Source organism: Leptosomus discolor, chromosome 7 (assembly GCF_034619465.1).
Source record: "Leptosomus discolor isolate bLepDis1 chromosome 7, bLepDis1.hap2, whole genome shotgun sequence".
In the NCBI taxonomy this organism is placed as follows: domain Eukaryota; kingdom Metazoa; phylum Chordata; class Aves; order Leptosomiformes; family Leptosomidae; genus Leptosomus; species Leptosomus discolor.
In genome coordinates, this window is record NC_141397.1 from 27778279 (window position 1) to 27799736 (window position 21458).

Consider the following 21458-nt stretch of genomic DNA (forward strand, 5'->3'; position numbering starts at 1 on the left):
GAAGACTAAAAAGCTTCTCAAGAAGCAGCATAGGCACTAAAGTCTGAAAAGCAAATAGTCACCATTGGGTAACTAATTTATCACGCCGAAGTTTTATCACGCCCGATCTGTACTGTCTGCTAGAACTGTTATAGCTCCATAATTAAAAATAATAATGTCTTGTTCCAACATTCTTTTAAACAAAGCTGCCTTAAGAAAGTTGGTTTGTAACTTAGGTATGGGCTACGACTCCTGCCCAGAAAGACAGAAGAACCCTTTTATCCAACCTCCAGTCTACTCCCCACCCCCACAACCACCACCCATCCCCTGCCTATAGCATTTTGCCTATAAAATGACTTCTGGAAGCTGTGTGTGTTGGGAGGAGAAGAGGAAACGGTTCCCCTGCAAACAGCTTGGCACAAAATAAACGATGTAAGGGCAGCTGTTCTACCAGAGGAAAAACCCGCCCGCATTTTGAAACGTGCCCACCACAAACTCAGTTTGCCTGTCTTGGCTGAAAGGGTTATTTGCAGAGGTGATCAGAAGTCAGGTCAGTCACTTCTGTGCATACCAGCGCTGTAGTGCCAGTGGCCATGGCCTAAGCAAACTGGAAACAAGACACCTTGTTATTTTTCCCCTCCTTCATTAATATTCACACGTGAATCCCCTGGGATCTGCCCGCAGAGGTGTTACAGAACAGGACTCACTGGTTATTAATGTATGTAAGCATTAAAGCTGGTGCTTTTCAGGGGTCCAGTGCAAGAAGATCACTGCAATCTTCTCCACTAGTTAGTAAGCATTTAGTGACCCTTGCATGAATTATTTACATTCTGCATCTTGAGAGAGAAAACGTCGTGTATTCATACACTGGCTCTTAATAATTCACTTCTACCAGAAATTTCAACATTCTTTTGGAAGCAGATTCACACAGACTCATAGGATATTAATGGCATTTCTGAACTTGTTTTTAACAGAAAAGAGTCTGTCTGTGGAGCCACTGTGGGGTGGGATTCCAATAACCTCTTCCAGCCACCTGCATCTGATCTGTGTACTACAGGACAGGTTGAGGCCCGGGCTTGCAAAATTGTGTGCTTTCCCATCACACAACCATCTTCAGGTGCTTGTGCAGAGCTGGTAAGGCCATACTGAGCACTGGGCAATTCTGATCCCATTCCTGTTGTGCTGGGCTGTTGCAGCACAGGTCACAGCATTTGTTGCTCGCCTTCACCACCAACTGCTGCAGCCAAGTTTTATCTGCCTGTCCTTACGCTTAGGGTCCAGACCAAACATCCCATGCAATCTATGTGGGCTAAAGAAACACTCCATAAGCATAAAGCCAAGAATTAAAGTCTTAGCAAATGAGTCATTATTAGTCTGGTTGCAATCATGCTATGACTTACAGTCCAAATTAGCTAATTACTGCAGCTCATTCAGTAACAATATAATTAAAACTACTTTACACAAACGTAATATTATCTATGCCTTTCCCTGGTATCATGCTCACCCTTCCACTGTACTCAAAAGTCAGTAACACCAGTCGTCTTCAGAAAAAGCCAAGGATGGTGATAGAAAGTTATCAACATCCCAAGTCTTTTGCCATGATTACAGGACTAACATTCGTGGTTTCTTCTTCCTCTTTGCCAGGAGGAAAATGACGTTGTGCATTTCTTCCTCCTCACTTTAGGTCTGCTTGGGGACATTTTCATCGGTCTGCTAACAGTCTGTCAGCTTGTTCCTTCTTTGTTGGCTCACAGTTCCGTGTTATATCTCAGTTTACTGTATGTTATAGGTTTTACCTATGTTGCACATTTGGTCTTTGTTCTCTTTGTTAACCCACAAAATGGATTGACTCAACTTCCAAGGCTTCATTTTTTTAGTGACCTGGGGTTGACAGTTTGGGGTTTGGGTCTATAGCATTGAGGCCTCCATTACTGTCCTGTGCTTGAATTTTCAAGGCCTCCACTGCTACCTTGTACTTGTACTTTGGGAGGCCCAAAATGCCCTGTTTTTTTTCCCTACAGCCTTCAAGCTGTGGTTTCCAGATAATTTAACTAGTGTTTTATTAACACAGCCTAATCACCTGTAGCCAACATCTATTTGTTTTGGCAATATCACTGGTACATTGTTAAAATTACTTTATAACTGGGCAGAACACCCTCATTTCTTAGTTTATTCAAGCATGACCGAAAAGCTCTGTTCAAGGCTGGCAGTAGGCCCTATTAGAGGATGCTAAATTGATTTTTTTTTTTTTTTTACACACTGCATGAGCAACATATATGGGAGCACAGGCCACGCATGAATCTGCCTAGATACAGATTGGACTAGGAAAGAATGTGTTTTCTCTATCTATAATGATATATTTATCCTTCCATTTCTATATCTATATAACTATAGATGACAGTAACTTGCAAGCAAAAGTAACTATGAGGGAGTGCTCCTGGATGTCATTCACAGCAAAACTAGAACAATGGAATAAAAATATAAAGGCTCCTAGACCACCATTTGTAAACACTAGTTTTGTGTGTTTGCCATGAGTCTCAACAGTCCAATAGCAGAATTCCTTTCTCATCCCTGTCAGAGACACTCCTGGGTCAGCTTGCTTAACTAACCCTCGCTTCATTGCTGCACCACTGCCACGCTAGTCTTTCCATATCACCCTTTTGAGAGGGGCAGAGAAAGAAGAAGGTCTAGAACTGCGAGTTGCCACGCATTTCTTTTCAGTTACCTAGAAAGAAGCTGTTGGTAGCTTGACATATGGGAAGTACGTTAAGCTTAAAGAGCTGCAAACTTTGGATAGTTTTGAAGACTATGGTTAAGTGGGAACAGCTGTTTTGCATGGAACTAACAGATCAGCTATTTTAACAACAGAAAGTCATCCTCCTGCTTAATAGAGGTGGCAAGCATAACCAAGAATCTTTGCCTTAAACTTTTTAGATTGTATTTTTCATTACTTTATTTCTGTGACCCATTAATAAACACTGGAGCCTTTTTAGGCGACTCAATCAGTGTTCCACTGGAAAGTTGGCAACTCGGAGGGGACATACCACGGGCAGATGCTGGCACTGAAGATGAACTTGCCTATTTTATTTGATACGCTGGGCATCATTTAAATGGGAACTGTTTTATCAGTCACTTTATTATGGAGACAAAATTCAGGAAAGGAATCTGCTTTTGCAAGGGGAAAGTTGTTGTAAATTGATCGCTGATTTAAAAATATAGCCAAAGCTCAGAAGCAGGAATTTCCTGCAGCTATGAAAAAAAACCTAGCTGCCAGGCAAAGAATCTAGCCTTGTTCCCTACTAAGTCAGTAGCAAAACTCCTGCCAACTTTGATGATAGTAAGACTATAACCATTAGGGGTTAAGCAGCAGTATATATATAGATTTAATGCATGAGGAACATCCAATCTGGAATAATTATCATCCCTGTAATAAGGGGTTCAAATTGCAACAATCCTGACTCAGCCTCTCATCTGTCAAAAACAGATAAATAGAGAATTACAGATTTCATTGCAGCTGGCTGTGCCTTATGAAATGAAAGTCTTGCCCACTCAGCTTGGGCACAAGCGATCCCACAAAGGATGGTATGTTTTGTAAGAAGTTGGGAGACTGTCCAAGGGTTGTCAGCCAAAATGTCCCTTCCCCACTGCTGTTATATAACGTGCCGTTAGCATCTGCGTGCTCCTGCTCCTCACACAGTTCCCAAATGTGCTCAGTCCTTACTCAGGCAAAGTCCCTTGAAGGCTGCATGAAGCTTTGCCTCCGTAATGATGCATTCGGGGCCTTCTGTTAACAGAAGAGACACCAAGTCAGTGTATACGCAGAGGTACAAAGCTGTATCAAGAGTGCACTACACAAATATACACCGACCAAATACAGCCTCATTCTTGAAAAGATGTCAATGGCACAACAAAATGGCTGGGACTACATACAGGGGGTTTTTGTATTTATTTATAAAGACCAGAAAGCAAAGGACAAAAACTCATGAAAAATTTAAGTTATTCAGTGATTCATGTCTCTCAAATCTTAAAAGTGAGTCAAAATAATGAAGAAGGATCAAAGACAGATTATTTGCACTGAGTGGTGGCTTGAAGAGACGGTAAGCATTATACGTAGAATCATAAGGTTGGAAAAGACCTCTAAGATCAAGTTCAACCATCAACCCAACACCACTATGCCCACTAAACCATGTTCTGAAATGCTACATCTACATGTTTTTTGAACACCTCCAGGGATGGTGACTCCATCACCTCCCTGGGCAGCCTCTTCCAATGTTTGACCATTCTTTCAGTAAATAAATCTTTCCTAATGTCCAATCCAAACCTCCCCTGGCACAAGTTGAGGCCGTTTCCTCTTGTCCTGTCACTTGTTACTTGGGAGAAGAGACTGACCCCCACCTCACTGCAGCCTCCTTTCAGGCAGTTGTAGAGAGCGATAAGGTCTCCCCTCAGCCTCCTCTTCTCCAGACTAAACAACCCCAGTTCCCTCAGCCGCTCCTCACAAGACCTGTTCTCCAGACCCTTCACCAGCTTCATTGCCCTTCTCTGGACACACTCCAACACCTCAGTCTGGTAGTGAGGGGCCCAAAACTGCACACAGCATTCGAGGTGCAGCCTCACCAGTGCCGAGTACAGGGAGGCAATCATTTCCCCATTCCTGCTGGCCACACTATTTCTGACACAGGCCAGGGTGCTGTTGGCCTTCTTGGCCACCTGTGCACAGTGCCGGCTTCTGACGGAACAGGTGATTTTACCACTACAAACTCCAAGTGATCAACAAGGCAGTATCTCCACAGAAGGATGGAGGGAGTTCATCCATGTAATCAACTGCCAGAGGGTTGGAGGACAGCATTTACAAAAAGGAAGACAAAGCCTTTTCAAAGTACCAGTGTATCAGTCCTTGGTTAGATTCAGTTAAAAGATTTGAGTGCTTAAAATGGGATGTAGCCTTACCAAGGGACTTCAAACTAAAGCTGCAGTTCAAATAGCTTTGCTCAACTGCTGTCTAAACCTAATGACCAAAGACACTTCCTTGCTTAGCTGTAAAGCTTTCCTGCAAGTGCATGTTTTTGAATACCCTAGCTAGTAACCTGGTCTTTACAGAAACAAACAATTCAATGCACCTGTGCTTGGCTGGGATCCAAAACTTTGATGTTCTTTTGCCTCATTTTCCTAAAAGACTTGCCCCTGTAGACATTTACAGAGTCTTGAACCCTGACAGGATCGGGACTGTACAAAACGCTGCTGTAGCCATCATGTTCTTTCAGACATTTGCTCCCTCACTCCCTTTACGTGATGTGGTATGGCAGCAAACACCACAGGCAAGGTTCAGGTGTGTAGGAACACTTTTCACTGCTAAGCAGTGCTGTTGTAAACATGAGATTAATCTGAGAAGCAGGAAGCAGGAGCACAATTTTGTCACCTGCTGCAACAGTGCTAATCAAGGGAGAACTGGGCTTTGGCCCCTACTTGGAGCACCAAATTTGTATCCTTCAGAAAGAAGTACAGTTTCCAGTGTTGGGATAGGCACCCCTCTTAGTGTACTCACAGCCAAGTTCAAACACACTTGTCCTGCTGACCCCATGAATCTCAAATGCTTTTCTCTGCTGCTTCCGAAGAGTGGAACACAAATGGTGGGTGGCCCCCATCGATGTAGCCGTTAGCCTGACGGTTAGGGTATTTTGTCATGGTGACAAAGGAGCCACCACCACTGAAAACCTCGACTGAGGAGGGAACTGAATCCAAGTGTCTCGTTTTCTAATGGTTAATCTAGTGTACAAAAGAGATGGTCAGTACTTCCACTTCAGACAGTTTTTCATTTCTCTGTACGAAAGGATGTCAGCACCTGTCTTCACAGCTGAGGTTCCCAAGTGGTTAGAATTCCCACTGCTGTTCTGAGGTAGCCTTCTCTGCGGTCAGAAATGGTCCAGATATTAGACTCACTCTATTCTGAATGTCTCCTATCCACTAGCTTCAGGGAGCCATAGGCTGGCCATGCTGGATTCAGACTGTGCTCTGCTCAGCCTGCTGCTGCTTCTGGATCCCATTAGGAGGTGCTTAACTTCCCATGGAGCCTAACACGGGTTCTGGATTCCTCTCCTGTGCGTACTATCTGACCCGTAATCAAAACCAGATCCTGTCCCAAAGCTCTAGCCAGCCAAAAATGGAGAAAAACAGATTGCCTGACATTCCGCCAGGGTTACACTCTCACAGGCACACTGATGCCCATGGGATGACACAGATATAAATTAATTTGGCCCCAGTATTATCACTCGTAGTTGAAACATTCAGTTGTTTATAATAAAGTTGTAGTGGATATTATGAAACATACGGGCCTTGCAGATAGTTCACACTGTGCCAGCAATTAACATTTCTGCTTAGATGTTTTGATGAAGCTGGAATTACAGCGTCATGACAGTCAGCTGCTACAGTAAGACAACATTTCCCCAAAAATTAACTTCTTGAAATGTCTGAAGCACTACATTCAAATAAAGGAAAACAACAATACAACTTCAAATAAGTACCCTGCTAAGTGCAAGGAACCAGATCCTCAGCTAATACAAACCCTTTAAATAGAACAGATTTAAGCAATTTACAGATATTGAGGATCTGTTCTCCAGAATAATAGAACTGAAAATAATGATTACTTTTTTCCTACTCCCTCTTCCTTCACAATTAATTTTGTTTTGATCTTCCCTAAGGACTGATATGAAAGCAATTATCTCCTTGGGTAAGTGTGCAATGGTCACAGGAATCCAGGGCTTTTCTCAGCAAAGGAGAAAAAAGAAACTTTGGAGCTACCTACACCTTTAAATAATCTCCTTCTATTAAAAATGGGGGTAAAAAAAGTCTGACCCTGCAGCTAGATACTTCTGAGCTGGGTAATAAAGTGATAAAGTTAATTTCTAAGACAGATGAGGAAATGCACTAGAAAATTATTTGTATCAAACCAAAGAAAGAACACAGTTAAACCACCGTGGCTGAGCAGATTCATGTACCTATCTAATTCCACCCTCTGTGTACCCCATTACGTTACCGAGGTGAAGAGTATTACACAAACGCCCTGATCTGCTCAGAAATTACGGCCTGGGCATACAAGCTGCCAGGATGCAAAGAACACAGCCAAGCTCTCACTGACTTAACAGTAAGAAGAGGATAATATACCACGGTCTGTCCTTCTGCCTCCACTTCAAACCCCACACTTCTGTTGAGACTATGCACTTAGTTCCTGAATCTGTGTCAATTACTCTGTCAGGGCTGAAGTCATTGAATCTGAGGTTATCTAAGCCAGGCCCTTACCTGCTCCAAACTGGCAGAACTCTTCTTACTTCAGCCGAGCTAGGGCAGTCAAGGCTGTATGACAGTGAGGCTGGCAGTGTTTCTGGAGAACTCCTGTCTCTTTTGCTATTGCACACATCCCTCCCATAGAACACCATTCATAAACTGGACACTCTCCATCTTAGAATTAATCAGGTTTTCTGTCACTGTCCTAACATGCTGGAAAGCTGTTTCAGAGTCTGACTACTCTGTTGGTTTGAAAACATGAAGTAAAAAGGCACTTGAAAATAGCAAAAATAACACTGGAATGAAAGGGGAGGGGGGGGACGACATCTCAGCCAGATGGATATGTTGGAATTAGTTCCCGAAGAGCAGAGGTTGTTTTTTTTGAGAAGTGTATCTGCAAGATTACATCGCTTTGCTGTTGAGTGTTGTTTTGTGGTAGAATGGCCACTGCGTTCTTTCCAGTGCCAGTAAACCTAAAAGTTGGTGCGTGAAATAAAAATCTTCACCAATAGCATGTACTACTGGCATGACATGCAAAAGCTAGATTATTTTGCTTAAATCTTAAAATAAACACCAAATCATTGCAAAAGACTGTGACATAACTAACCAGACAAACATAGTTTCCCAGGATCTGAAGTTACAATGGCAGCCACTTAGCTGGATGCAAGTGAGAAACAAGACATGTGATCTTTCATCCCAAATAAGTAAGGTTATACCAAGTAGAAGCTAAAGAAGTGCTTATTTAACAATATTACATAAACCCATATTAAGTAAGCCCTAAGACTGCTATTTCCCTTGTAAAAGATCGACTTTCTCATGACTGTTCTTGTCTTACTGTACTTCAGAACCACAGGGTGCGGCAATCGCAGGTACCATGGAACAGCATCCTTTGCCTTTGACGTGCGCTTTGAAGCGCCAAGATGATCACAGTAAACATTCCCTTCAGTTCCTGGCCTTCTAAGATATATTTTTTCGCATTTCACTCTGCTCTTAAGCAATCCCCAAAATTTCACGTGCCCTGGAACTTCAGCATGAGGCTAAAGTAGCAATTTAAACGTTGCCTTACCAACACTGACCTGCCTCTGTTCCTCATCCCACAGCAGAATGATCACGGCTGGGGCAGGGAACTGCAAAACCTGGGGCAGGTTCAGCTCTCCAGGGCTGTTCATACGCTGCAGAGGAGGGAGTTGCCCTTTGCTTGTCAGGCAGCTCCAGCCATGGCAGCACGGCCCTCGCCGGGCCTGCGGCTAGGCCCTGCCCCATAACCAACATGTACCTCCCATGGCACCAGTCCGCCCATTAAAGAAAGAAAGAAAAACCAAAACCGACTCCATGTGTTCTGGATGCTATGGAAGATGGCCCTGACTGTTTCTTCTCTCCATCTGCACATATTTTGCCCTCTGGCAAGCACGGCCTGTGACCACCACGATGAGGGCCTTCCTTACGCACCTGGCCCCTCTGCCCACCCCGACACCCCTCAGCTGTGTCCCCAACCTGCCCCGAGGCCTCGGTGAGGGAAGCGACCCCCTCAGCCTACCTGTCCCCCCAGCCTGCCTCTCTGCCCGGGGCTGCCGGCTCCTCAGCACCTCTTGGCCAGCCCACCGCCATATTCCCCCAGGCCTATCCCTGCCCTCCCAGCCCCGGTGTGTAAATGATTGAGGCACTGTGGTGTTCTTCTTTAAATACGGTGTTTTGAAGGCGCCACACTCCGCACCTCATTTGTTAGCTGCGGGAGGGCTGAGCCCCTCCTGCCCACCTGGGCCCGCGGAAGGGGGGGGTGCGAGGGGAGGACAGCGGCAGAGGGCCAGGCCGTGGCGGAGGGAGGGGGCGCTGCCCGGCCTTGCCGCCCCGCCGCCGGCAGAGGAAGGCCGCGCTTGGCCGGGAACGCCCCGCCCGGCAGGGGAAGTGAAACCGAAATGCGCAGCGCGGAGGGGCGGGGGCGTCGCCGCGGCCTCGCCGTCCGCCGCGGCTCTGCCCGCCGCGGCGATGTCCCACAGGGCGCGAAGGGGGCGGGAGGAGGAGGGGGGGGGGACGGAGGAGGAAGCGGCGAGGGGCAGCCAGGCGCGGCCCAAGAGCCATCCGGAGCCCGCGGCGAGCGGCGGCAGGACCCAGGACCGGCATGAGAGGAAACGGAAGAGGCAGGAGGCGCAGCAGCTACAGAAGCTCCAGCACCTGGAGTCCTTGTAAGGAGGGGAGGCTGCCCGGGGCTCCCCCCGGCCCCGCCTGCTCTGCCCTGAGCCCACGCCGCCGGCATCTGGGGCTCGTTTCCAGTGCAGGGTTGGGGGTGGTTTGGTTTTTCTTTTTTCCCGCGGCCCCGCGGAAGGCAGGGGCCCGTGCCCTTCCCGCGGCGGCTGCCCCAGCCCCGTCACGATTTAAAAACACGGCCCGTTTGCAGGGATCGGCAGGTCGGTGCCTCAGTCGCGGCCCTGGCTGGGCGCGATGCCGGTGTCTGCGAGCCGACGGCCGCCGCGGCGGGGCTTGGGGCCCTTGTAACCGTTTTTTGGGGGAAAACGGGGCTCTTCCAGGTTCCTAGAAGCATAGAAGTAGAGGGGGTTCGGCTGGTTGCCACTAGAGTGGATTAAAAAAAAAAAAAAAAAAAAGGTTTGGGATGTGATTCCATTAGTAGCCTGCGGTGCTGTGAAGGTTTATGCTATCTCATGGAATGAAATAAAAAGATCAGAAGATTCATAAGAACATGATTTTTTTTCCTTTGCAAGTGAGAGTAATAATCTGTTTGTCGTGAAATGCACTTAACAGCACTCAAAAGTCATAGAGACCGTTTCATAGTGTCTTGGCATTGAACTCCTAAGCACATGTGCTTTCGCAGTTGCTGTGCAGCATGTAGCACCTGCTCGCTATTTGGATTATAATGCCTGTTACTGACTCCAGACAAATGCTGCAGGAAAGGTGGTACTTTGGTCAGTAAGGTTCTGCTTTCGGTTTAATACACAGAAGATGAAATTATTATAGGCTAGGTTTGGCTGCCAAAGGTACATGTAAGGAACTGCCTGACTTGACATGTCCAGCTGACAATGTCTGTGATTCAGCAGTGGTGGAGTAAAGAAATTTGGATCAGTGAGGTCTTGGGGAGGGGTGCTACAGAAAAAGAGAATTGTGCATTCATGGTGACTGAAGCTGAATTGGATGTACCACACGTCCCTGTAAAGCGGTGCAGTAAAAGTAGTTGTTCTCCCACAAGAATACAAATCCGAAGGATGTTTGCAAGAGACACGTATGGTGGTGACAAACACTATCTCAGTCTGCTTGCATCCAGGTATCTGTGTTCTGCTGTAGTTCTTGGTGATTACTGATAGATTAAAGGAAAATGCGAGGTGAAGGTTTTAACTCTATACCATTGAAATACTGTATTTTCTCGATTTATTTGCCTGTGCTAAGCTGCAGAGTAACTATTTCTGTTGCCTTTCAGCTATGAGAAACCTCCCCCAGGGCTGATTAAGGTTGGTAAATATATTGCAGTGCATTTTTAGCATTACATGGCATTTTCACACAACCTGTCGTTTAACCATTTAAGTGTCTGTAACCTATATAAATTACAGAGAGAAGTAGGTGCTTCCAGGGGAAAACTCAGAGCTACCCAGCTACAAGCTGACCTCTTTGACTTGGTGAATCCAGAGTGAAATGCCCAGAATCAGAGGGGAGTCATTGATGGTGATGCAGATTTTCAGTTTGAGTGACATCTTCTCAGGATTCTTCTCATTGCTTATGCTCAAATATTTGTGTAAAAGTACTTCTCTTTAAAAATGATTATTGCTTTTGCCAAATTTATATACCTAAGCCATAATCTGGTACTTGTCTGTTAAGTTTTCATTTATATTATTTACTTAAATAAATTACTAAAATAAGTAGGAAGGAATGGAATTAATATGGCAATAATTAATTCAAGGGTGAGGGGAAAAAGAAAATTACTTAGTACTGTTAAAAGGGTCAGGTATTTTGGATCCTTTATGTGTTACGAGAAAAAGAAATGTTACAGGGGAAATAGGTTCCATATTAAGTGAAGGCCTGCACGCTTGGAGTATTAATTTTTACGAAGTTAAAAAACAGTATGTAGTTTTTATTGTCCTTACCTTTTTTCTGTAGGAGAATGAAACAAAACCAGAAGACTGCATACCTGATGTACCCGGCAATGAAAGTGCACGAGAATTCCTGGCACATGCCCCGACAAAAGGGCTTTGGATGCCTTTGGGGAAAGAAGTCAAAGTCATGCAGTGTAAGGCTGAAAATGTTCTGGATGTCAGTGGACCTTCATATAGCTATCCATTTACTCTGGGGGAGGGCAGAATGTCTGGTGGACAGGTGACAAGGTCCAGGTAGATTGGCATCATATTGGTATAAAAGCAACCAGTACCTTGAAGGCTATAATAGCCTTGCATTTTATGGACACTTATCAACATAATACTTGTATCTCTCTAGTTGTTCCAACAAATTGGAAATATTTTGCATAATTTTTGTTTTTTTCTTCTTCTGGTCTGCCTCCAAGATGCAATTCACTGCTACTGCTTTTTTATTTTTAAAGGTTGGAGGTGTAAACGTTATGGACACAGAACAGGAGATAAAGAATGCCCATTCTTTATTAAAGGCAATCAGAAATTGGAACAATTTAGAGTAGTGAGTACAAATACTGTATTATTGCTTGTATTTTTTTAATACTGATGGTGCATAATCTTGCAAGTGAAGAAAAGGCTGTTAGACGATGCTTTATTAAGGACTTTTCCTCTGTCTCTAGCATAATATAGATGCCGAAAATCTCCTAATAAAGAAAAAGCTACAGATGTGGTTGGATGTTTGACTGCTTTGCAGAAAAATCTACTCTTCAAGAGGAAAATTAGTAATTTTTACATTTAAATGGAAAATCTTCAAGAACCTGTTTCAACTGTTATATTCAGGTTTTGTGATTAAACTGTCAACATAACAAAAAGCGTTTAGTCAAGCTTGAGCTGCCCACATTACAGCTGCTTCAAGCCTTCCGCTCTCACTGTGAACAACCACATCATGAAGCCTGTTGTCTAGGTCTGTAACCCAGTCATTGTCCACAAGCCTGATCTCTTGCTACATGAGGCTGTATCTCAGGTCTGCAGATTCTTTCTGCGTGACCTCTTTAACTTTTCCTGTTGCTCTGTTGCATTGTTAACCTATATTTCAAGCTCTTATCTTTTTGGGTCTTACGTCCTCATTTCTGGCCTTGAAAAATGTAACCTGCACTCCCTGTGTCCACATTCTGGACTTAGACTGATTGTATGCTACTGCAAGGAGTATTTTTTAGCCCTCTCCCATGACCAGATTGCCTCTATTCCTCACTTTTCCTCAGGCTTCTTCTCTGTTGCATCAAACTCTTGCTGTATGTGCAAGGCCCTTCATGGTGCATTCCCAACATCTTTCCTTTGCTACTGGCATTTTAATACCCACCTCTGGTCAGCATCTGATACCTCCTCTCTGTTGAACTTGTTTGCTTAATCTTCCAACAGAAATGATCACCCCATCTTGTTGCTGTATTCTTGCATGGCATAAACTCACTTAAATGTCTGCAAAGTTTATTTGCTGTCTTCCTTCCCAACTGCCTTTTGCTGCTATGCCTGTTTAATTTTAAAAGAACCAATTTAAGAACCAATAATGGTAGTGTATCGCATGCCAGGGCAACTCCAGCCTCATTATCAGTTTGTCTTGTATTCCTTGCTCCTGTATTCCTGTGCTTGTATCCCAGTTTTCAAAATATTCTATAAGGGCATTTTTTTCAACTTCAGTATTTCATCTATGTCTAGCTACTCCTATAGTAGGTGTATGGGGTTCTCTTAGTGGAGAGGGAGAGAGGTGGTCTGCCTAAGGAGAGCCCCATCATTGGTGATGTAACTAGGTAAGCTTTTCCTAAAGTAAAAAAAAAAAAAGTTCAGATTAACAACATTAAGTCTGAGATTGTACCTGTGAATTAAGAGGTTGCTAAGTGTATTTCATCATTTGGTAAGAGCCTCTTGCATTGGCTTGCTTTGGTTTATTGTTTTAGGAAATGCAACGGTCAGTGCTAAATACTTTTATTTACCAACATTGGATTTTCTCTTTTCCATTTTAAAAGGCACATGAAGATCCAATGTACGATATAATAAGGGAAAATAAACGTCATGAAAAAGAAATGAGGTAAGTGTGTCTCCATAGTAAACTGCATTTTCAGTTTGGTTTTCATTTTGATAATGTGATACTAAATGTATAGGTGAAACTTTGAGATAAGCTACGCTTACCAACTCAGAAGATCTTTTTTAACGGCAGTTTCTTTATGTTGGCAGAGACTAATGCATTTCTGCTTTATAATAGTCACTCGGTAGTACTTCCTACCTTTTAAATTCTATTGGTGTCTATATTTTTTTGCAAAACAGTTTAAAGATGAGTCATTCATTTATGCCATAATATTCAGGTACTTGGGTTTAGTTTTGGTTTAGGCCTAAAAAACAGTTTAATTTATTTCACTGACTTCATTTAGATGTCTTCTAAAATTTGACAGATCAAAGTGTCTTCAGTAGACATGAAGGGGTGGATTTAGAAAGCTAGTTCTAGGCACCTGATGGTCCTCATGTGAGGTTAAGTATATAAAGCAGCAGAGTTTAATGCTTTCTTGCTTGAACTGCATGAGTGAGGTAACTGAACAAACTATAGGTAGCCCATAGAGTGGTACTGCTGCTGTGGCTGTGTTGCTGCTCTTTTTTTTTTTTTAAAAAAAAAAAAGTAAATCCTTAGAGAGGATACTGAAGACGACAGTAAAATAAGCAAGTAGTCTGTCCCCAGTTGGCAGTAATCCATCAAGGTTCAAAGAAAGAATGCCCGTCAAAAGTACCTCTGCATCTACAGCAGCCTACTCTGTCAGCTTCACTGACGTCATCTCTGTATCAGCAGGGCAATGAATTTCATAATACCATAATCCCAGTATGCATCTGTGTACGGATAGCATAGAACTTCTTATGGTGGTCTGGTGATAGCTGGTGCCTCATTATTTTGCACACATAAATACTGGCCAAAAAGCCAGTCTGGCTTTGATATCCCGTGCGGTGAAAAGTCCCTAAGAGGAGACAGTCTGCTTGTCTCAGGAGAGCTCGCTTTTATCAGTCTGTGAAAACTATTAACAGGAGTGTAATTCAGCAAAAGAGGAAGTGTTCCCCTGCCCTTTGCATGCAGCTTCCGTTTCTGAAGCTAGATAGGAAATGGGTGAAAGCTAGAATAAATTATTACAGTAGAGGAGCTCTAGAAAGGATTCTCACCCACATTTTTTAAACTCAGGATACAGCAACTGAAGCAGCTCCTGGAGGACTCTACCTCAGAAGATGATGATAACAGTGATGACAGTGCTGAGGATGATGAAGGCAGCAGCTCGACTTCCTCAGAATGTAGAGATAAACACAAGAAAAAAAAGAGAAAGAAAGAAAAGAAAAAAAAAGAAAAGAAGAAGAAGAAAAAGAGAAAGCATAAATCATCTAAATCTAATGAGAAGTCAGAATCTGACTGACAGCAGTCACCAGCTGCATGCTCATTGACCCCTGCTCATGAACTGCAAGGAAAGATCCAAAGAATGAGGAAGAAACCACCAGAAAGGGCTTTTTTTCCCATCGAGAACATACAACTGGATATGGACTGCATCCTACACTGGCTGTCCTTTTCTGCCCCCCTGCAGTGCTGCAGCCAGAAGGAAGGGAGTTGCAGCAAACAATACTCTGCCTGCTGTATCTCTGTACTGTAACATCTGTGCTAAGGGTCATGCGGCATGGCCAGCGGGGCCTCTGCAGTGCCACCTGTGGCTGTCAGCAGAAAACAGTGACTACCAAAGTATTGCCAACAAATCTGCAGAATTAGCAGAATGTCTATGGAAGTGTCTTTTCTCCATGAAGTTATTTTATTATGTACAAAGCCTCACTGTAATGGGACGACAGTTTGCACGATGCAGAGCACTGGAGGGTCACTTACAGTGCTTATGAACAGCAGGTTGTACTGTATCTCTCTTCCTTGCATACTGTCTACGTCCTGAAGTTCAGCGTATTTATCCTGGTACTGGCAGCTAGGGAGATAAAGAGCAGTGCTGAAGGGTGAAGAAGTTAATCAAGGGGATTTACTTTAAGATAGAATTGCAGTGTCAGCAATTGAGTTTTTTGTGTAGCAAGATCTCAACATCACCATTAATACGCACAGTTCTGCAACACTGAAGCGTCCTGCAAACTGCAGGAGTGGGAGCCAAGTGTAATGATGTTAGATGTTCAACTGTACTGTAAAGAGGTAGTGGTTTTAGTTATTTAAACGAGGGGGTTTTCGTGTTAGAAATGAGAGATTAATTTCTACATATACTTCAGTATCAGTTGTTTTGATACATTGGAGGCTTTTTCCTTTTAAAAAGGCTTGGGGAAATAAATGCCAACTTTTTTTATGTTTACTGGAATTATTTTATGTAGTAATAGTCTATGAATCATCTCACAAGAATATAAATGTGTAAGGCTTTCAAAATGGTTTTCAACTATATGCATGTAAGCCACAGAACAGTAGTAAAGAACATGTAAGCAGGAAGAAGGGAAAGTTTTGTGTATTTAATTGACATAGACTGACACTTTTCAATAATCTTATAGGCTCAACTAGAAAGATTGAGATTATAGCTATAAACTGCATTAGAGTAAGCATCTCCTTTTGAAACCTCAAGGTACAGTGGTAAAACCACAGGTTTGAGAAGCTAGATGATACATATCAGTACTCTGCAAAAGGAGAAAGAAAAATAGATTTGCTTTGGAAGGACTTACATAGAACTTAGTCTCTATGCTTATGCTTATTTTGAAGAAAAAAAACAAAGCATGATAAATTTCTAACATAGTAGAGTGAACATTACCAGTGATATCAAGGAACCATAGACTAGAATGCATTTAAGATTTTTTTTTTCCTCTCCTGAGAGCTTTGGAAGAAAGGACAGGGAAAAAATACACGTTAAAATGTGTTTTCTCCCTCCTACATGTCAGAGTCATTTAGTAAAAATAAACCCCCATTCCTTGCCCATCATTCACAATACATTCTGGGGAAAAGCAAAGTAGTCAAGGTCTACTTACAAAGATTATCTTATTCCTAGAGCTTTAATGTGGAGTTGTGTTTTATCCTCCAGTATTCTTTAGCATATCTCCCTGTGATGGGATTTACTGGTGACTCCTGATAGTTCCCTGTATCAGCATCATCATCAACAAATTCAAAGCTCCTGGCTTTGTCACCAGAAAAAAGATTTAACAGCTGAAATAGCATGAGGAGATGCACAATGGACTGGCTCTCTGTACTGCTACACTGGGTGCTGAGAAAATCCATGCATTTGTAGCATTGGCAATTGTTGGACAGGTGCTGGAAGCCACAGCTAGCCTTTGCCTGATGCATTCATTCCAAGAGAATGCTCACTCATTGGTCTAGAGCAGAGCTAGCTTAAAGATTTCTTCAGTTACTTCGGCTTCTGTTTTTTAAGATTCTTCTGTTTAAGATTCTTCTGAAGCTTAGTGGAATAAAATCAAATTCAATTTTTTCTTAATCTGTCATCCGATTCCTTGTTAATGGGTCCTTCCCATTTTACCTACCAGAGTCTACTATTTGAACAATCAAGAAAAATACCATAAAAGACCATTTCTAACTTAAATGCAATTTAAAAGTTTGTTTTGAGATACCAAATCACCAAAGTCTGTTCATACCAGTAACTTCCCACTCATGGTCAATAGCAGATGCCTGCCCAGCAGAGCAGTGCCAACTCCAGGGGCAGTACTTCTGTTACTCCACTGAAATGCTGTTGCAGCCTCTACTGCTTGTAGAGCAGGTACATGAATCATAGGTTACATTTTAGTATTTGGTAGCCTTGGATATATTTTTTCTTTTACATCCAGTCACTTCTTGTAAACTTTGCAGTTTCCTTCAGCAAGGAACTCTACAGCTTAATAATTAGTGAAGAAACATAAATTGCTTTCACATTGCTCCCTACTAGTTTCATTTCATACACCCTAGTTCTTGTACTGAAAGGCATGCAAACAACCAATTCCTATTCATTTTCATAGACTCATTAGGTTGGAAAGGACCTCTAAGATCATCCCATACAACCATCAACCTAACACCACCATGCTCGCTAAACCACATCCTGAAGTGCCACATCTCCAGGGATGGTGACTCCACCACTTCCCTGGGCAGCCTGTTCCAATGTTTGACCACTCTTTCAGTTAATAAATCTTTCCTAATGTCCAATCCAAACCTCCCCTGGCACAAGTTGAGGCCATTTCCTCTTGTCCTGTCACTTGTTACTTGGGAGAAGAGACTGACCCCCACCTCACTGCAGCCTCCTTTCAGGTAGTTGCAGAGAGCGATAAGGTCTCCCCTCAGCCTCCTCTTCTCCAGACTAAACAACCCCAGTTCCCTCAGCCGCTCCCCATAAGACCTTCTCTGGACACGCTCCAGCACCTCAGTGCCTGTCTTGCAGTGAGGGGCCCAAAACTGCACACAGCATTTGAGGTGCAGCCTCGCCAGTGCAGAGTACAGGGGCAGGACCACTTCCCTGTATTCTGTAAGTCTCTATCATATCACATACAAAGATTTTAGCAGGTCTTTACTGAAACTCATAAAAGTAGAACCAGTTTCAAAATTAAAGCTTTCAATAGAGTAAGATTTCTAGTAGTGCTAACTGGCAGCCAGGGCTAGAGTGCAGAGAAGCTAAATTCATCATTCAGCATTTTAAACAGTGCCAAAGCTGGCTTTTCAGAGACTTTAGGTCTTTTAGGAATATGTAGCCTAGAGATAAATACCAACCCACATTTATATTAATGGAAAATTATTCTCTGTAGAAGTAAATCCAGAAAGCATGATAGAAAGCTATGGTCTTGAGAGACCTTTTTAAAATCTTAACCATTGGACTTTTAATATTTTTGTTCAAACCAATTTTTTTTTGGTAGCAATCCTTACCTTCTTTGTAGCCATGTCTATTTCCATTTGAAAGTTCTGTTGAAGCCCAGTGGTAGTAATAGCATAATTGTATAGCCCCATGAATCTAAGTAAGTGTGAAATGCAGCTACAACGTATCTCAGAGGCAATACAGCTTGACAGGTCTTCAGCTCCCAGATCTGATTATCTTAATGCTTTGAACCATTCTTGTCAGAAAGGTTATTTCAGCAAAAATACTGACATCTGTCTTCTTTGGCCATGAAATTACTTGGGGTTTTTAGTCTTGTTGACCGAGATGGCCGGTGGCAGCGGGTCAGCCAGGGGAATCCGAGGACTCTCTTTTAAACAGTGAATTTGGTTTTTCCTTGGTATGCCCACAGTTAGCATGCAATGACTGGTTAGGTTTTTTTAACCATTGGCTCCCATCTTCCATTGTTTCATTTTAATAAAGACCTGTAATTAATATTTTCCAACATAGGGCAGAAGACAGGACATTTTAAAAGGGAAAGCTTTATGCCATCCAGGTGCTGCCAAATTGAGGACTGTAACTGAGAATTAAAACCTGGCAAGCCAACCTAACCCACTGGCTCCACTTCAGTGACTACACCACACCCACTTTGCAACAGAGGTTTTAGTTAGTGTCAAATAATGATTGAGAAATTACAAATCATAAATAGTAAGTCTGTCCAACCGAAGCTCCCGGTATGGCAGTCTGAGGCCTCTACGGTTTGTACTGGTGTGCCAAGCAGCAAACAGATTCTTCAGCTGCCTTTCAGTAGATGCTGCAGGAAGTGTGTGAAAACTTCCAAGGCAAAGGTAGTGGCAAGTTCACAACACTGCCGGCACTGCAGTTACTCATCATTGGGCAGTTGAGCTTCAGTGGTAACAAAAGCTGATGTGTATGTGCATCTGTAAAATTAAATCCCAAATGTCACTGTGCCTAGTTACCTGGCTGAATAAAAAGAGCCTGGACTTTAATTCACAGCCTTTTAAAATGCAGTTTGTACTTCACAACCTTTCTGGAGCATAATAAATTTATCCACTGGAACATTAAACACAGTTGTAAGCCAGTTGACTTAAGATACAGTCCACAAATCATCCATGCTGCTCCGTGAAGAAAAAGCCAAGGAGAAGATTTAGTTTTAAGGTCACAGGACTAGTACTGTCAGAGTAGAGTACACCATATATAACGTTATCCAAAAAGTATTTCTGGAGCGCTAGAACATGCACACATACCACTTAAGAATTAGTGTGGATCCATAGCATGGGTACACCACAAGATCTTAAGCAATTAGTTCAAAATAAAACAAAATTAGTTTTGTTTTCAGACAAAGAGCTGTCTAAACACTCCTACTGCTACTCCCTCACATCTTGGGAGCTAGCATCACCAGGCCCTAAACCACTTCTAAACTACATCTGGGTAGAAAGCACGCTAACACAAGGCCTGTGAAAGTATGACTAACATGACCTTCACAGGGAGTTCCTGTGAAGTATTAGCCATTCCCAAAAATCTCAAAAAAAGAGAGTGCCATCTAACTGTGAGGTTGTGAATATTCCTTTTCCAGACAAGCAGCAAAAGACAAACAATTAAGTCCATCAGCAGAACTGGCTTAGTACTCAATCCCAAAGCTACGCTCAAGTTCAGGGAAAAAGTAGTCAGCCTTTACCGAAGATGTCTCAGTTACAGCTGAGGATTAGTCTTGGGTCATCACTTAGTCTTCAAGTTGAAGGGATTCTACCGCTCATTCTCCCCATCAGAACAAAGTCTATCCCCCTCTAAGAGCAGCACATTCCTGTATCAGATATCCAAGACCAGCAGTCCTATCTTTTCCAGAGTATTAAAAAGCTCCAAGCTTGAAGTAATTCCCTCCCTCATTTTATTGAGGTTCTGATACAACAGAGGTTTTGTGCAGCACAGAAGCCAATTAAGAATTTGTATTCCTTATTTTCTTGCAGTGCTTAGAGTAGAAAGGAAACAAAAACTTGTCATAACAGTGTTAAAGGGGATCCTTTCCCCTAACAGCTTGGGGTAAAGGCTATAATTACAGTAGCTCTTTAACAACTAAGCAAGTGCTATTAGAAATAGCAAGATCAAGGATCAGTTGGTAGGGAATCCTCAATACTCCTGAGGGAAAACAACATACACTCAGTTACAGGTCAAACTAGTAATAGGTAGGCACAAAACTTGGATAAACGTAGTATTTCCTGTGACTGCATTCATGTGGGTTACACTAGGGCACAGACCGAATAAGAACATTGAGAGAGGACGCTGAAGACAAGTCCTGTCTGCCCACCCACCCCCTCAAAGAAAAACTGTGGGTTCTTTTTTTTTGTTTGTTTGGGTTTTTTTTTTTTACAGTTTCCCAACCTTTTTCACTTATACCATCACTTTATTTGGAATCATCCAAGAATGCCAGTATCATGTTTATTCTTCTCACATGATGATACTAGCTTTCATAGACATGAAAAAGATCACACATTTTTAAGCTATCCATCTCACCTAGATCAGTCTGCTTCCATTATGCATGATAGCTCAGCAGAGACCTCATTTTATCATCTTAGTTCTATAAATAGAAGTAATCAGTAAGAAGTCAGGGAACAGGGCACACCACTGTTGTAAAAACTTCTGTTTCACCTTCAAAGTCCGTCACTCCAGCTCAGGGTCTCCACAGAAGACTTCAAAGTCTCCACAGAAAAAGGAAGAGGCGGCAGCAGCAGCACATCAACTCAGTGCTTTAGTTTTAGCCCTCAATCATGCATTTAAAGAAACTTGAAACTACTGACTTCATACAGCTTTAACTGTATTTCTTTACACTTTGACAAAAATGAATCCAGCCAAAAATCCAGCTGATGCAAGAGAACCTTGTGCATATGTCCACATCATACAGGCAAACTGACTATGAGATGAGATGACATTGACAAGCTTCACAATCCTGCAGACCCTAAGAGCAGGGCAGCAGTAAATGGTAGTCATGCACATACATCCCTATCAAGCTTTTTTGCTTCCGCGTATAGATGGAATACAAGAAGTCTCAAAGTGCACTTTATTAAATTTATTATTTAGAAAGTGGATGTGCTAGTTGTAAAAAGGTGACTTCACTGTTAAATACTTAATTCCATTTTAATAGTGTCATCAGTCTTTATAGTGCCACTTCTTACCCTTTAAGAGTGCACAGCAACTTACAAATATACAAGAGAATAACAACTGAGTTTTGGATTTATGCAAACCTGCAATATTTTTTTTTCCCTTCCTGCCCCAATGTTGGCAG

At 42.7% G+C, this 21458-nt stretch overlaps 1 protein-coding gene across 1 annotated transcript; it reads left to right on the plus strand.

Annotated features, from left to right (window-relative positions):
* The first annotated feature begins 9246 nt into the window (after positions 1–9246).
* On the plus strand, positions 9247–15676 carry RP9 (RP9 pre-mRNA splicing factor). Its single transcript, XM_086468260.1, has 6 exons — positions 9247–9443; positions 10688–10718; positions 11362–11491; positions 11798–11889; positions 13349–13410; positions 14542–15676. Exons 1-6 carry the CDS (start codon positions 9247–9249, stop codon positions 14765–14767), a joined length of 738 nt encoding a protein of 245 aa, XP_086324386.1. The 3' UTR covers positions 14768–15676.
* The last annotated feature ends 5782 nt before the right edge of the window (positions 15677–21458 follow it).